At 45.4% G+C, this 16,531-nt stretch overlaps 2 protein-coding genes across 12 annotated transcripts in view; one reads left to right on the forward strand and one right to left on the reverse strand.

The window, feature by feature from the left end:
• Nucleotides 1–12,116, reverse strand: part of BCS1L (BCS1 ubiquinol-cytochrome c reductase complex chaperone) — a 72,133-nt gene extending 60,017 nt beyond the window's left edge. For 4 of the 10 annotated variants that reach the window (XM_088472369.1, XM_088472368.1, XM_088472367.1 and 1 more), the window contains exons 1-2: nucleotides 11,310–11,432; nucleotides 10,091–10,457 (exon numbers count right to left, since the gene is read on the reverse strand). In XM_088472369.1, coding sequence (XP_088328495.1) covers nucleotides 10,091–10,410 — 320 coding nt within the window. In that variant the 5' untranslated portion in view covers nucleotides 10,411–10,457; nucleotides 11,310–11,432. Of the gene's footprint in view, nucleotides 1–10,090; nucleotides 10,458–11,271; nucleotides 11,433–11,483 lie in introns of those variants that run through there. The other 6 variants (XM_088472366.1, XM_088472363.1, XM_088472364.1 and 3 more) reach the window with 6 other exon arrangements.
• The window catches only part of ZNF142 (zinc finger protein 142), a 28,571-nt gene continuing 23,234 nt past the window's right edge, over nucleotides 11,195–16,531 (forward strand). The window contains exon 1 of one of the 2 annotated variants that reach the window (XM_088472356.1): nucleotides 11,195–11,254. In XM_088472356.1, coding sequence (XP_088328482.1) covers nucleotides 11,246–11,254 — 9 coding nt within the window. In that variant the 5' untranslated portion in view covers nucleotides 11,195–11,245. Of the gene's footprint in view, nucleotides 11,255–11,522; nucleotides 11,725–16,531 lie in introns of those variants that run through there. The other variant, XM_088472358.1, reaches the window with a different exon arrangement.

The raw sequence follows: 16,531 nt of genomic DNA on the forward strand, positions 1-16,531 counted from the left end.
GAAAAAAATGTCTTTGCTGTCAACCACTTAAAATCTACAGAGTCTAAAAGTTCAAATGGGGAAGTCTGTAAACCCTTAAGAACCAAAGACAAATCCCACGGTGCTACTGGTGGAACTAAAAGGAGACTGAACCCGCAGAACTCCTTGGAAAAAAATTCTAACATCTGGTAATGAAGCAATCTTCTTCTGAAACCAGACTGATAGAGCAGAAACCTGCACCCTTAAAGTAGCCAGGTGGAGAACTGCAGAAAAGCCAGGATCCTGAAAATTATGAATACCTTAGGATCATATTCCTTATCGGAACACCAATGACCAAAGGAATGCCAAACTCTGTAATAGATGCGTGCAGAAGCGGGCTTCCTTGTCCTAAGCATCATCTGAATAACCGAACTGGAAAATCCCTTTGTTTTTAGGATGGACATTTCAAGAGCCACTTTGTCAAAGCTAGATGGGACATGTCCGAATGTCAGCAGGGACCCTGCGATAGCAGATATTGCCACAGAGGAAGAGGATACGGACTGTCTACTGACTGATTTTGTATATCGGTGAACCAATGACGTCTGGACCAAGCTGGAGCCACCAGTATTACTATTCCACTTTCATGCTGATTTTCCTGAGAACTCTTGGAAGCAGAGAAACTGGAAAAAAGAGATAAGCCAACCTGAAGTCACATCTTACTGCCAGTGTGTCCACGAAGGCTACCGATGGGTCTCTGGACCTGTACCTGGGGACAATGTAGTTGTGACGTAATGCCATTTGTTTACCAGGAGCTGGAATACCCCCAGATGGAGAGACTACTCTCCGGCGTGTATGTCCTGGCAACTTAGGAAGTCTGCTTCCCAATTGAGTATTCCTGGAATGAATACTGCCGAGATGGCCGGAAGATGACATTCTGCCCAAATGAGAACCCTTGTCACTTCTTTCATGGCCACATAACTTCTTGTGCCTCCCTTATGATTAAGGTAGGCTACTGTCATCGCATTGTTGGACTGGAAAGGCCTGCCCTGAAGCTGGTCCTGTACCTTGACAAGTGCTTTGTATACGGCTCGCAGTTCCACAATGTTTATTGGTGGATGACTTTCTTGATCTGTCCATCTCCCTTGAAAGGTGTGATGACCTGTCACTGCACCCCATCTGCGAAGACTGGTGTCCGTGGTGAGGAGCACCCAATAAGGAATCCAGAACGGGTGACCTTTGCTTAGATTCTCCTTTTTTAACCACTACAAGAGGGAGTGATGAACCTTTCAGGTGAGAAAGATCATCTGGGACTGTATTGAATGATACTGTCCATTCCACCTGGAGAGAATCAACCTTGGCAGAGGCCTGGAATGTAACTGAGCATAGCCCACCATGTCGAAGGTGGATACCATTGATCCCAGTATCTGCATTGCTGACAGAATGGATACTCTTTTCCTGCATATCAGCTTGTGAATCCGCACTGATAATGCCACAATCTTGTCCTCTGGCAGAAACACCCTTTATGCCTGAGAATCTAGCAATGCTCCCAGATGAATCATCTGCTGGGTTGGAGAAAGTGATGATCCAGCCATGCCTTTGTAGACAGACTATGGTCAGCTGAAGAGTCTGTGCCAATATCAGAAGGCCATCCAGATATGGTAGTATTCTGACTGCCTGACGGAGTGCCATAATTTTGGTAAATACCTGGGGAGCCGTAGAAAGGCCAAAGGGTAGAGCCTGAAATTGGTAATGTTGTTGAAGGACAGCAGACCTTAAAAATTGCTGGTGGGATGGGATAATGCAGATATGCATTATGAAAATCCAGGGAAACCATGTAATCTCCCGGCTCCATAGCCAAAATAATTGACTGGAGAGTTTCAATGCGGAATTTGGGAACATGGATAAAACTGTTGAGGGTTTTTAAATTCAATATAGGACGATATGCCCCATTTGGTTTCTGGACCAGAAATAGATTTGAATAATAACTCCAGTCCCTATTTTTCAACAGGGAAGAGGTTATCACCCCTGCCTGTAGCAGGGAGTAAATTACTTCCTAAAAACCAAGGCCTGCCCACATCCGATGGAGGCTCTCTGGCAAAAAACTTTTGTTGGGGGTGTCTCCTGAAAGTAATGGCATATCCCCCTAAGAGACCACTTCTCGGACCCAGGCATCTGTAGTTGTTTGATGCCAACATTCTGTAAACTGAAGTCGGCCCCCCACCCCAGGATCCCCCAGGGGAAGGTCCACTTCATCAGGCCAAGGGCTTATTGTCTGGCCTAGAAGCTGAACGTCTTGTCTGTCCATAACCCTTAGTTTGTCGCTTTGACCTGCGAAAGCTATTCGGCTTGGAAGAAGTCTGTCTTTTGGTTTTCCACTAAGGACGAAAAGACTGAAAAGAAACATGCTTAGTTCTACTATATAACGTAGATGGCAGACCTGCTGACTTTGACGCCACCAGAGTAGAGATTATGCTATCCAACTCTGCTCCAAAGAGTACCTTTCCATGAAAAGGTAAGAATTCCAGCGCCCTCTCTGATGCGCTATTAGCTTTCCAAGACCTTAACCACAGGGCTCTACGTGCCACTATGGATGCTGCTGAGGCCTTAGAAGCTAAAATTCCAGCATCCACTGCAGCTCCTCCCAGATAGGAAGCTGCTTCCTGTATATGCGAGATATTCATCACCTGTCCTCTGGTAGCATTTGAATAGGAAGCTGCTTCCTGTATATGTGAGATATTCATTATCTGTTCTCTGGTAGCATTTGGTAGGGAAATTTCCAATGCCCCAACCCATTCTTCAACTGCTTTAGCTACCCAGGCTCCATCTATAGCCGGACGGGCAACCGCACCAGATGAAGAAAAAAATCACCTTAAAACAAGATTCAATCTTTTTGTCTGTGGAATCTTTCAGAGAAGAAGCTGATGGAATAGGCAATGTAGTCTTCGTCATTAGATGCGTTACATGAGCATCCAGAGTTTTAGGATCTCCCACTTAGAGCACACAGAAGGTGGGAATGGGTACAAGGATTTTATTCTCTTATCAACAAAAAATAGCTTATTAGGGTTTCCCCAGGCCTCCTCAATAAGCTCAGTGAGCTGTTCAGACTCAGGAAACACCGTTTTGACCACCTTTCGGTTGTCCAACAACAGGTAAACTGGACTGGTGAGGTGGCTCTTTAAAACAGACAGCACACAAACCCTCCTTTACGTCCTGTGAGTACACATATGCCGCACATGATTTACATGAAACTAACATGGGTGGCTCCCCCTCTTGTTTCCCTTTATCTTTACACATGTTTAAAGTAAAGTCACCAATCGCAAAGTAATGTGACCGCCTTCACAAACTCTAAATGATTGTAAAGCACTCAGAAAGAAAAAACAGTGACAGTTGACAGATAGAAAATCGTAGTCAGTCAGCAGCTAGCAAACAGTCACACACAATGTATATGTAATATAATTACAATTGGCTCAAAAATCAGCTACAGCAACGCAAAGTATTAGTAGGATATAGAGCACCGTATACCTTAACGAAGGGAAAGGTATACAAGGAGACTGACCCAGACCCTCCTGAGGCCAACAGCCACCAGGTGCACTCCATGGACCGTGAGGGTCTCATACACATGGAGAGCAGGCGGAATAACCCAGACGGCGAAACCTATTATCAGGACTGCATCTGGAGAGGAGCTGCCGGGGGAGCGCCTACCTCTTCTACGCTGCATTAACCAACCAGGTACGCTGGCCTTGTGGCAGCAGATATGCGTCTGCTGACGATCCCCGGCATCAGACGATAAGGCCCCGGCTGGTGTAGTAATGACGCGGACAATCCCTGGTACTTACAGCAGTGGCTTCTGGGCCGTCTCTACACCAGAAGCAAGGACTGCCGCACGCGACTCCCGGCAAGCGAGGAATCACCTTACCAGACATCTCCGAGCATCTGGTGCAGTCCAGGTCGCAGCGTTGCTGCTAGCTAAGCTCAGCCACGACCCGCCGAAATCATCAGCACAATTACTGATGTTGTGGCCCAGCGGAGGTAGATGGAGTTGCAGCCCTGTCTTAATACCAGGGTTCGCAAAATACGCGCTATAGCGCGTTTTTACGCGCTACAGCAACCTGGGGACCCAGTTTTAAAAACTGATCGGGTGGCGCAGGACGCGCTGGCGCTGTGTGCGCTGCAGCCATCTCACCTGCCAATCCCTGCATGTCTGGCATCTCCCCGGCCAATCCCTGCATGGCGGCGTCCCCTCCGGCCAATCCCTGCATGGCGGCACCCAGCCAGACATTGTGGATAAGAAGATACTGCCCAAGAGCCGCTACTTAAGGTACCATTCCTCCGTAGGGGCAGTAGGAGGGTGCATTCGGAGAACTGATAACTGCATCAATTGTACCCCATGTGCTGTCTATCCTTACCCCCTCCCTACCCTCAGTTCTGCCCCAGCTGCAATGCTAACCCCTCCCTAATCCAAGTAATGCCCCAGTATTACCTTCCCCTAACCCCTCCATGCCCCCTAGTACTGCCCTAGTTATCTACCCTTATCCCACCCTAACCCCAGTATTGCCTGCCCCTGCCTCTTCCTTGTCCCCAGTACTGCCCTAGCTGTTAACAACTCTTTCCCCCCTCTACCTCCCATACTGCCCAAGCTGCTATCTACACTTGCCCCCTCTTTAGCCCCAGTGCTGTCCCAGCTGCTATCCTGACCCGACACTTCCCCTAACCCCCTTTGCCCCCCCAGGTACTGTCCCTGCTGCCATCTACCCTTGCCCCCCCCCCTACACCCAGCACTGCCTGTCCCTAACCTTCTCCTTGTCCCCCAGCACTGTCTCAACAACTGTGTGCATTTACCCCTCCCGGGCCCCAGCCCTGCCTGCCCTTACTCCCTTCTAGCTGTAGCTCTACCCCAACTTCTCCCTGACTTTACCCCAACTGCTACATACCCCCCAGCACTGTTCCAACTCCTGCCTGTTCTCAACCCCAATAATATGTGACGGGACCCAGAAAAAGTGGTGTACGACCCCAATTTTTTTAAGTGAGGGGTCCCAGGGAACAACAATTTTTTTCGCTCAGCGCGAACATTGAATACAGACGCTTAGTACTGCCCATTCAAGAGAACATAAAGTAAAATAAATCATAAAATGAAAACTTAGGACTGCCTAAGCAGTCCCCTGTACAGAAGGTGCGTCTGAATCCTGCCACACCAAAGGAACAAGCTGAAGTCCTATGGCTAGGGGCGGGGTATATATGGAGGAGGACTCTGGGAATTCTGGGAGAAAAGTAACTGTTTGGTGCCTGGTCTTCCAACCATAATATCCCCATGGTATCCCTTTGGGTACCCCGAAGAATATAGCTATTTTATATATAAATAAAAAGTTAAACACTGTAAAATTAACAAAATTCTCCAGAACATGAATAGTTTAAAGCAACCTAATTTGGAAAAGCAGTATAGCTCATAAGGTATAACATGAATACCTTAACTGAATCATAAAGAGGTCTAACTGTATTTCTAACAGGAGAACAAGATCCCTAAATACAGGCGATAAAAAGGTATACGAAGCCAAACATACTGATGTAAACAATGTCCCAAATAGGCATGAAATCCAAAGGATGTGAGAAGCATCCAAAACAGAAAATGGCTATTCCAGACAGTGATATTCACATTCAGGAAATCTAAACCAGCAGGTCATCCACAGTGTTGGTAATTAGTGGTCAGCAGATCCTAAATATACGGTTCAGTTTGCATGCAACTCTTGTCTCGTTCACAGGCAGTGTAACCTCTGATTACTGGTGTAACATAGATAGACGCCTATCTTAATCCTGACGCCGGAATGCCAGCCCGAGCGAGGCAAGTGCTGGGCGTCCTTAGTGTTAGCTGCGGGGAGGTAGGGTTAGGTTTATGGAGTGTAGCGGGGTTAGGGTTAGATTTTGAGGGAGATTAGAGTTAGGCACCCCTAAGTGGGAGGGTTAGGCACCCCGGAGGTAGGTTAGGGCTGCACCCCCCCAGAGGGTTAGGTTTATTGTACAGGAAGGTGGGTTAGGTTTAGGTACCCCCGATGGAGATTTAGGGTTAGGCATCACCCCGGGAGTTTTAGGGTTAGACACCCCTAAAGGAGGGGGAGGGTTAGGGTACTTACCAGCCGGCGTCGGGATCTCCTCTTGTCGATATTCCAACAGGCGGCTTAAACAGCTGCCGGTATTTCATACCGACATTTCTTTGTGAGGTTAAGCAAGATCTTTTCAATATTTACTGATGCATTCACAACCAGAGTCTCTCTTAGTTAAGTGCCTCGCAGTCAGTAGGTGCGCAATTTGCTAACAGCATTTAAAATTTTCAGGGATGTAATGCACCATGTTCCTTGGTTGCATGCACACTGGACGTTTTTTTTTTTTATGATCTGTTAACTAATTACCAATACATGGGAAACCCACTGATTTCCCATATGTCAATATTACTGTCAGGAATTGAAATTTTCTGTTTGGATGCTCAAATCATTTGGATTTCATGCCTATTTGGAATTCTGATTACATCAGTAAATTGGATTTATGTAACTTTAATCACCTGCATTTGTCGTATTTTGTTTGCCTAATAGATATAGGGTTAGTTTTTAATTTACTGTATTTGTATTAAGATATTCCTGTTATAAGCAATGCTGCTTTCCAGATTAAGATGCTATTTTAAACTAGGGAAGGAAATCCTATCCCATTTTTGTAAACCCGGAATTCAGGATTAAAATAAATCTCAATTCCGGGATTGAATTGCACAAGGAAATATTATTCTGTTCGTTTTCTAAGGTCATCTTCAAGATGTGAGCGTACTTTGGTGCAGATAATGATCTCCCACCCTGGTGTCTTTTCTGCCGTCCATCTTCTGACCACCGCTGTGGAGAAGGAAGGTGCTTCTCTTTTCAGCAGGTGCGTTGTCTGGTCCTCTCCCAAGCTGAGCTACAGAAGAAGAGCTGGAGTTCTGTGATGCGGCTGCTCTCAGTCACTGATTGGATGGGAGCGCACCGCATAATGATGATGTCACAGCGCTCCCAGCTGATCAGTGACTGAGACCAACTGCATCATGAGACTCCATATATTCTCAGGGATTACTTTATGTGCTAGTGCTATAGCCAGAAAGGGACTCAGTTTTGAAAAATAAGCGGGTCCCACATTCTACAGGCAGCTGGGAGAGCCTGATACCCTACTGCCCCCGCCCCATTCCACAGGGTGTTTTGGATCCCGAAATAAATAAATTCTATATAATATATATATTATTTAAATGTTTTGTTTATTTTATGATGACAGTTTAATTTCAATTTACCGTATATACTCGGGTATAAGTCGACCCGAATATAAGCCGAGGTACCTACTTTTACCCCAAAAAACTGGGAAAACTTACTGACTCGAGTATAAGCCTAGTGTGGGAAATGGCAGCAGCTGGTAGTGCCCCCAGTAGTAATTCCCCCTCTTTGTGCCCCCAGTAGTAATCCCTCCTGGTAGTGCCCCCAGTGGTAATCCCCCCTTTCAGTGCCTCCAGTAGTAATCCCCCCCTGGTAGTACCCCCAGTAGTAATCCCCCCTTTTAGTGCCCCCTGTAGTAATCCTCCCCTGGTAGTTCCCCCAGTGGTAATCACCCCTTTTAGTGCGCCCTGTAGTAATCCTCCCCTGGTAGTGCCCCCTGTAGTAATCCCCCCCTTGTAGTTCCCCCAGTGGTAATCCCCCCTTTTAGTGCCCCCAGTGGTAATCGCCCCCTGATAATGCCCCTTGGTAGTGCCCCCTGTAGTAATCGCCCCCTGTAGTCCCCGCCCCCCCCCAGTAGAGAGAGACGTGAAAAGAATTTTAAAAAAATAATCACTTACCTTAAACTCCCGCTCCTGGTCCCGCCGCTGTCCGCTCCTCCGGCCGCTTTGCATGGGAGAGACGTCCTCATGACGACGTGTCTCCCATCACCCACTGCGGGAACCGGAAGATGGCTCCCGCAGTGGGAGCAGCAGCAGCCGCCGAGAGTCTGACAGACTCTCAGCAGCTGCTGATTACACCAAACACGCAGCTGCCGGCTCCGGCGGCTGTGTGTTTGGCAGTGTGTAGCGCTGACCGAACTACGTCCGGTCAGTGCTACACTTGACTCGAGTATAAGCCGAGGGGGTACTTTTTCAGCACATTTTTTGTGCTGAAAACTCGGCTTATACTCGAGTATATACGGTACTTCTGTTATATATGTCATATCAGACAGTGTAGTTACATTTGCTTCCTGTTTGCTTAATCACTTTTGGTGGGAGTAATACTTGACCCTTTAAACGCTACAGTATTTATAAGAAATTATATATATATATATATTCCAGATTTATAGGGGACTCATTACTCAGCACCTTGTTATTTGGTTTTGTTATGAATGAAATGCTTCAAGTATTACAGTCCATGCTTCCCCTTATGCTGGACATACACTATACAATTATCTGTCAGATATCTGTCCAGTCTGGCTGGTTGGAATGAAAACCTGGTAATGTATGTGAGCAAATGATAGTCACTCATATGGTTTTAAACATTGAATATCGGACAAAAAACATTTGTTCAGTTTGGTTAAATTCGTATGTTTTAATCAATTTGTCTGAACGACCATTTTTGTCTGTTTTCCAGTGTTTGTGAGCAAATGGTGATTGTCATTTGCTCCCATATAGTACCAGATTTTCATTTTAACCAGCTTGATTGGACAGATATCTGACAAATAACACTGCACAACAATGAAAATGTTTCCGATGTGAAAATAGTTACTTCTAATTGATTTCAGCATGCAAAGAATGAATATGACATTTAAAACTCTCAGTTATCTCCGAGTTCCGAGATATAGCCCATTATGACGATGTAGGGGTATTTCTAGTGAAGTGGGTAGAATGGAGAGAATCTTCCCAGCAATCTGTGATCCGCGCAGAGGGGGCGGGGCCTAATGACCCAATTAAATGAATCAGTTATTTGTCCCCTCCCCTATTCAAATATATGCGATTCACGGGATTACCCACATAAGATAACTGTGGTGCACTGAGTGACAAGCATAGTGAGCGATTCCACCAAGACATTTCAGCAATGGAACAAAGATATCAGGGTAAGTGAATCACTACTGTTGGTCAGTGACAAGAGATGCCCCAGAAGAGGAGTACAAGCGACAAGCAAAGAGAAAGCACCCCCATGAATAGGCCACTATATTAGATAGTACTTTCATATGCTGTATGTTTGTTTCGTATGCTGTATGTTTGTTTCGTTTTGTGTTCTTATTTGTGATTGATTGAATTAAAACAACTTATTTATTTTTTATCTTTAAAATATCAGATTTTAAAATAGCTTGTCACTATGACTATATTACTAATGTACATACAGTATAGTGCAAGTAGTGTAGCTCAAAAATAGAGCTAGTAAAAACATTCTGAAATCATTTTAGTTTTTACTGACCTCAAATTAGTAATGTATGACTATTGTTAGAAAGGAAACAAATTAAAAGTATTAATTTGTTGTACAGTGTAATTGTAGTGTATGCCCAGCATTTGGAATAATATTCCCATGTTTGTTTCACCTAACCTAGTAGTTCCCAACCACTTTGTGAGTTTTGTGCAATAATGTGATTTTGTTTGTTTAATTGAGTTTACCTTTAAAAATACATTTGTCATGTGTTCAAAAAGCTTAGGAATCACTGATCAAGCTAGAATATATAGTAATAAAGGAAAAAATATATAATAATACACTCGGAGTTTGCACTGAAAATCAATTGAAAGTGCCCTTACAATATGCTCAGTAGAGATTCAGTCTGTGCAAAGAAAAAAAAAGTAGGAAGAATCACACATTTTGCCACATGATAAGTATAGATAGATAGTCCCCTTCAGATGTCTTCCATATATTGGAGGGTACATGACCTCTAGACATTTTTCTACATTACGTTATCTATATGGCTTACTCCTGTGCTTTCTAGCCACATACATACATCTTCAGGAAGAATTGTTTTCATTGTTCTGGAATAGATCTCAGATTTGTACATTGAAACAATTGTATCACAGGATAGGTTTGTGATATTGGAAAATAAATGCATTTAATAGATCTCCTTACACTCCTGGGATACATTTTTTTGTAAGTGTGCTAGAATATAATTGGCATTGGATGGAGACACTTACCAAATAAAATGATTTCCAGGGCTGGGGACAAAGTCAAATTTGGTGCTGATCCGACCACTCTCGTGCTGAAGATATGAGGTCTCCACACTCAGATGCTGTGTGTGCTTGGCATGGTGAGAGATCCAGCTCAGCAGCCATTGATAACTCTTGTCTTTACTAGGCACCTCAAGCGTTATCATATAGTGTCTCCTGAAGACTACCGCACCTATCTGAGCACCTTTGCGGGCCAATGCCAATGCTGTCCCAATACCAACCAGACCAAATCCTGCCCCGAAGTAAGGGTTGTCTTTAAGGGCAGATAGAAAATCAGAAAATGGCATTTCCGGAAATGATGGGAGTCGTTCTTATTGCCCTTGATGCATTCTGTCTGAAAAATTAGAACATTATCTCACCAGTGAGAAGAAAGCTGTAATGGTGTATACATGTAATTGGGCAATTCAATTCAGAGCGATGTGCCACCAGATAGGCTGAGGGTAGGCAGTCTGCAACAAATATCTTCTCACCTCATAGAGGTGTGCACGAAAATGAGGGAAGTCTGTCTACCATCATAAGCGGTAAGGTAATGTACACAGCTGGACATCACACCGAGAGTAGAATTGCCCTTAATTAACGCAGAGATTTTATGGAGTGAACCAAAGATCAAGAGAATAGAGTAATTCACTTCCCTAAGAACTAATGACCTCTCCAAGGCACAAAATTACTGTATATGCTGTACAAAAGGAATTTAACTGAAGCACTCACAATGATGTGAAGAGAATAATGAATAACAACACAGCAAAACTCAAGTTATATGTGTCAGACTATTTACAAATTGATATGCTACAATTTTGAGAGCAAAGCATAATGGGACCAGTTGGGTACAAATTAAGCTGGAAAACGGCTTAAAACATTAATTTGGAGATATTAATAATTAGTGTTAAAATACCTGCAAGGATGTAAACTATAATTGACATAACCTGATTTAGTTTATATATTTGGACAATACAATTCAGATCTACGGTTTCCACGTCTCATATTGCATCTTTAAAGGGAAAACCCCCATAAAATATAAATTATTACTACTAAAGGAACAAATTATGGAGCATTAGGACGTGACATTCCTAGGACACGTGTCTGCCATATCACACTATTGGATCAGCAAGTACAGACATACTGATGGAACAGGTAAGAGGGTTACACACAGTATGCTGAATAGATAATGTGGTGAGGTGTGCCCGACCTTCTCCGCCCGCCGAAGTCACCGCTCGCCCCCTACTCAGGTCACTCTCACTGTTGCTGAGACAGACAGACTTGTGGTTGCTGCTATTTCCTAGTTGGAGAAAGGACCTCGACACTTCCTATAGCGTGCGTTCCACACCTCGCTTGCGGGAACGGACGCTTCAACAGTACTTACGAATGCGTTCCACGCCTCACCTCCAGGAAGAAACACTCGGCAAGCACTTCCGGTTGCGTTCCAAGCCTTGTTTCCGGTTGCGTTCCAATCCCTGGGTCTCTCTCAGTAGTATCGTTTGCCGTTAGATCAGGCAGGCTCCCCAGTTTGGACAAGTAACCCCAGAGAACCTGTGTCCTGAAGCGGTAGCCGTCATCGTCACCCAACGAGCCCAAGGACGTTACGCTGACATGTCCTGCGGCCTGTAGGTATCAGATGTCCTGGTTACCCGGGTAACAGTCTGCAGAACTGGAGTTGAGTCTATGGGATAAGTGGTAGTCTGTGCCTGAGTCAGACCGAAGTTCCTGCTTGGTGTTCTCCTTGTGGTTTGTTCAGCTTTCCCCTTTGGGGTCGTCTGGTGTTGCCCTAGGGAGTTGCCTGGGTTTCCCCTTTGAGATGGTCTGACGTTCCCATTTGGGGTTGTCTGGCGCTCCCCTTAGGTGTTTGTCTGGTGTTCTCCTAGTGGGTCATCTGGCTTTGTTCTAGTGGGTCATCTTGCTTTACCCTTGTGGGTCATCTGGCATGTAGCGTTTCCCTTTGGGGTTGTCTGGCGTTGCCCTAGTGGGTCGTCTGGCATGTGGTGTTCCCTAGTGGAGATTGTGGCTTCGCCTTAAGCTGGGTACACACGTAAAGAATTTCTGTCCAATCATCAAACTAGTTGATTGGTTGGAATGAAAATCTGGTAAGGTATGAAAGCAAATGACAATCAGCAATTTGCTCCCAAACGCCGGAAAATGGACAAAAACTGTTGTTTGAGCAAATTGTTTAGATCAAACATTTAACAAACTTGTCTGACGACCATTTTCATCTGTTTTCTGGCATTTAGGAGCAAATTGCTGATCAGTTACTCCCATACGTTACCAGATTTTCATTCCAACCAATCAACTAATTGGATGGTTGGACAGAAAATCTTTACGTGTGTATGCAGCTTTAAGGTTCCTGCACACTCGGCGATGTGCTCACGATGCAATATCGTGAGCAATTTCCCTTGAACTCTCCCTGGCAGCTACCAGGCTTTCCAGGACATGATATGGTGCTAAAAAGTGTCCAATCTGACTTAAGATCTATCATGCACAAAATCTATCTGTTGCACCACATCGTGTCCGAGATTGTCAGATCTTACCTGCAGCACCAAGATCTGAAGATGTCCTGTACGACCAGCGGGTACGCGCACCGTAGCGTTCCCGCTAGGTTGTTTTAGTGGGGCTTGGCGCCCTGCCCTCCTTCTGGAGGGTAAAAAGCATCCTGCCTTCCAGAAGGAATGCAAAAAGTGCCCTGCCCTCACAGCCTGCGGGTGCCATCTTCACCCACGGGTCGCAGTGTCCCGCGGGTGGGGAAATGTGCGGTGACCCGGTCACCGTCGGAGAATAGACGCTGGGGTGCATGCGCCCGGCATCTATTCTCCCTGTTGGCAGCGCATAGGGGCTGCACGGCGTGTCCGTAAGTGCCAGGCACGCCCTCAGTAGTGACGAAAAGGGGACGCTTCTTATAGACACGCCCCCTTTTCAATGGCCATGCCCCCTTTTTGGGCGCGCGCACAGAAGTGCCCTTTCTAGGTTCGGCGCCCTGCCTGCCGCCGGAGCTAGAGTGACCACTACATCGGCATCATGATCGTGAGTGGACACTCACGATTTGGACATATTTTACACGATTTGTCGTTCCGATGCGTCGAAATCGGGCGAATCGTGTAAAATATCGCCTAGTGTGTACGCACCTGCTGTTAGGGAAGTAGTAGAGACAATAGTGCTTACTGCATTGTATTTTTTTTGTAGTATTTTTTTTGTATAAAATTATATTACACAGTGCTGTACAGCGAGTGGATCATAACATAAACAAATTACATGGAATTACATTAAATTACATGATTATGTTATTTCTGATCATACAGCTGATTAGAATAGTAATATTTGTGCAGGGATTTTGACAAATTGAGTGTCTGGTTGTCAGACAGAGCTTATGTTAATGCACATACATATTCTGCATTGCTATATTGCAGCTTGTTAAACATATGCATGCTGCATTTTGTAAAGTAAAAGTTCCAGGAAATTGCTATGGGACCATTTGGTATGTGTATCTAATGTTTTTCAAGGGTCAAGTGAACTCACTTATCAATTTTAAAGCTAAGTTTATAGTGGGAAAGTGCTGCCATAATTTGCTGTTTCCTGTCCTGGTTAAACTATTAATATACAGTCAGGTGCATAAATATTGCGACATTGACAGAATTTTCATATTTTGGCCTCTATTCACCACCACAATGGCTTTGAAATGAAATAAACAAGATGTGATTTAACTGCAGACTTTCAGATTTAATTTGAGGGTAATTACAACCAAATCAGGTGAACGGTGTAGGAATTACAGCGGTTTCTATATGTGCCTCCCACTTTTTAAGGGGCCAAAAGTAATGGGACAAACTAAACAATCCTAAATCTAACTTTTACTTTTTAATACTTTGTTTCAAATCCTTTGCAGGCAATTACAGCCTGAAGTCTGGAACACATAGACATCACCAGACGCTGGGTTTCATCCCCTGTGATGCTCTGCCAGGCCTCTACTGCAATTTGGGGCATTTTCCCTTCAGTTTTGTCTTCATCAAGTGAAATGAATGCTCAATCAGATTCAGGTCAGGGGATTGACTTGGCCATTGCATAACATTCCACTTTTTAGCCTTAAAAAACTCTTTGGTTGCTTTTGCAGTATGCTTTGGGTCATTGTCCATCTGCACTGTGAAGCGCCGTCCAATGAGTTCTGAAGCATTTGACTGAATATGAGCATTTAATATTGCCCGAAACACTTCAGAATTAATTCTGCTGCTTTTGTCAGCAGTCACATCATCAATAAATACAATGGAACCAGTTCCATTGGCAGCCATACATTCCCACGCCATGACACTACCACCACCATGCTTCACTGATGAGGTGGTATGTTTTGGATCATGAGCAGTTCCTTTCCTTCTCCATACTCTTCTCTTCCCATCATTCTGGTACAAGTTGATCTTTGTCTCATCTGTCCATAGGATGTTGTTCCAGAACTGTAATGGCTTTTTTAGATGTTGTTTGGCAAACTCTAATCTGGTCTTCCTGTTTTTGTGGCTCACCAATGGTTTACATCTTGTTGTGAACCCTCTATATTCACTCTTGTGAAGTCTTCTCTTGATTGTTGACTTTGACACATATACACCTACCTCCTGGACAGTGTTCTTGATTTGGCCAACTGTTGTGAAGGGGTTTTTCTTCACCAGGGAAATAATTCTTCTGTCATCCACCACAGTTGTTTTCCGTGGTCTTCCGGGTCTTTTGGTGTTGCTGAGCTCTTCGGTTCATTCTTTCTTTTTAAGAATGTTCCAAACAGTTGATTTGGCCACACCTAATGTTTTTGCTATCTCTCTGATGGGTTTGTTTTGATTTTTCAGCCTAATGATGGCTTGCTTCACTGATAGTGACAGTTCTTTTGATCTCATATTGAGAGTCGACAGCAACTGATTCCAAATGCAAATGTCACACCTAGACTCAACTCCAGACCTTTTACCTGCTTAATTGATAATGAAATAACGAGGGAATAGCCCACACCTGTCCATGAAATAGCTTTTGAGTTGATAGTCCCATTACTTTTGGCCCCTTAAAAAGTGGGAGGCACATATAGAAACTGTTGTAATTCCTACACCGTTCACCTGATTTGGATGTAATTACCCTCAAATTAAATCTGAAAGTCTGCAGTTAAAGCACATCTTGTTTGTTTCATTTCAAGCCATTGTGGTGGTGAACAGAGGCCAAAATATGAAAATTCTGTCAATGTCCCAATATTTATGCACCTGACTGTATTATATTTCTACATCAGGGTCCATAGGGTATCCACAGGATACCTTGGGGTATAGGTGATCACTTCAGACATCGGGCACCATAGAGTTAAGTTTTCAGCTTCCCAGGATGCACTAGGGTCCCCCTCCTATACCCTGCCCCCGAGCCAAGGCATCTCAGTTTCGTTGGTGCCTGGCTCGGAGTCGGAGCACATGTTTAGAGGGGGCTACGAATAGCCCCTGAAGTTTTTTCAAGGCAGCTGTGGCTGTACATCTGGGAGTACAGCATGGACAGTCACTGCTGACGTCCATGCTGTCTTCCCTACACCCCGCCAGTACCAGAACGCCGGTACTGATCCGGGGATGCTGGTAAGCATCTGGGGTCACGGCTAGCAGTGACCCCAGATGTTTCGGACCATGGCCGGATTCAAGGGGAGCAGGTAAGCAGCGGGGGTCCCGCGATGGGTCCCTGCTAAGAACATGGTCCTCAGTCCCCAGGCAGGGGGCTCCCTGGGGACTGGCTGCAGCGTGGAGCCAGGTACTAACCTGCGCTTCCACTATGCCCCTGGGACAGCGGGCCACAGCTGAGCGGCAAGCGCTGCGGCGTCCCAGGGGTTAATTGCATGCCAGGGGAGCGCGCCTTCCCTGTATACAGCTGGCGCCTCCCCCGCTGCACACAGCCCTCTGTGCGCTGCCGATTGGTCCTGTGGCAGCGCTCCTCCCCCAGGCCGGCCTCCTTTCTGCTCCTCGGTGGCCATCTTTGCATGGTGAACGCTGCTGGAGCTGCTGATCGGTGGCATCGCGGTCTGGGTCCCCCAGCATACCTCTCCTCCATGGTTTAAGGTCAGTGTATGCAGCGCTGTGTCCTACCAGACTCTGTGTCTGTGTAGTTGAGAAACAGCGTTGATAGTGCAGGGATTGATTTCTTCTGCATTGTATGTGACTTCTGCTAGCGACTGCTGCCTGTACTTTCACTTTCTACTGTCAGCCATTTTACTGTCCCTGCTCTTACTCTGCTAAAGCCCTTGCAGTGCGGTTATTGCAGGGTGGTTCTCCCACTATACTAACGAGTATCAGTGAGAGGGGTCACATACTTACCATCATGTCTGAGAGTGAATTTCCTCTCCAGCTTATGTGTACTAAGTGCAATGTACCAATAGCGGAGGGGGAGGGTAACGCGGAGGGGCTATGTCGGCAGTGTTATTTATTGGCGCGGCCA

The sequence above is a fragment of the Taudactylus pleione genome, unplaced genomic scaffold, assembly GCF_031769625.1.
Source record: "Taudactylus pleione unplaced genomic scaffold, aTauple2 ptg000122l, whole genome shotgun sequence".
Taxonomy (NCBI): Eukaryota; Metazoa; Chordata; class Amphibia; order Anura; family Myobatrachidae; genus Taudactylus; species Taudactylus pleione.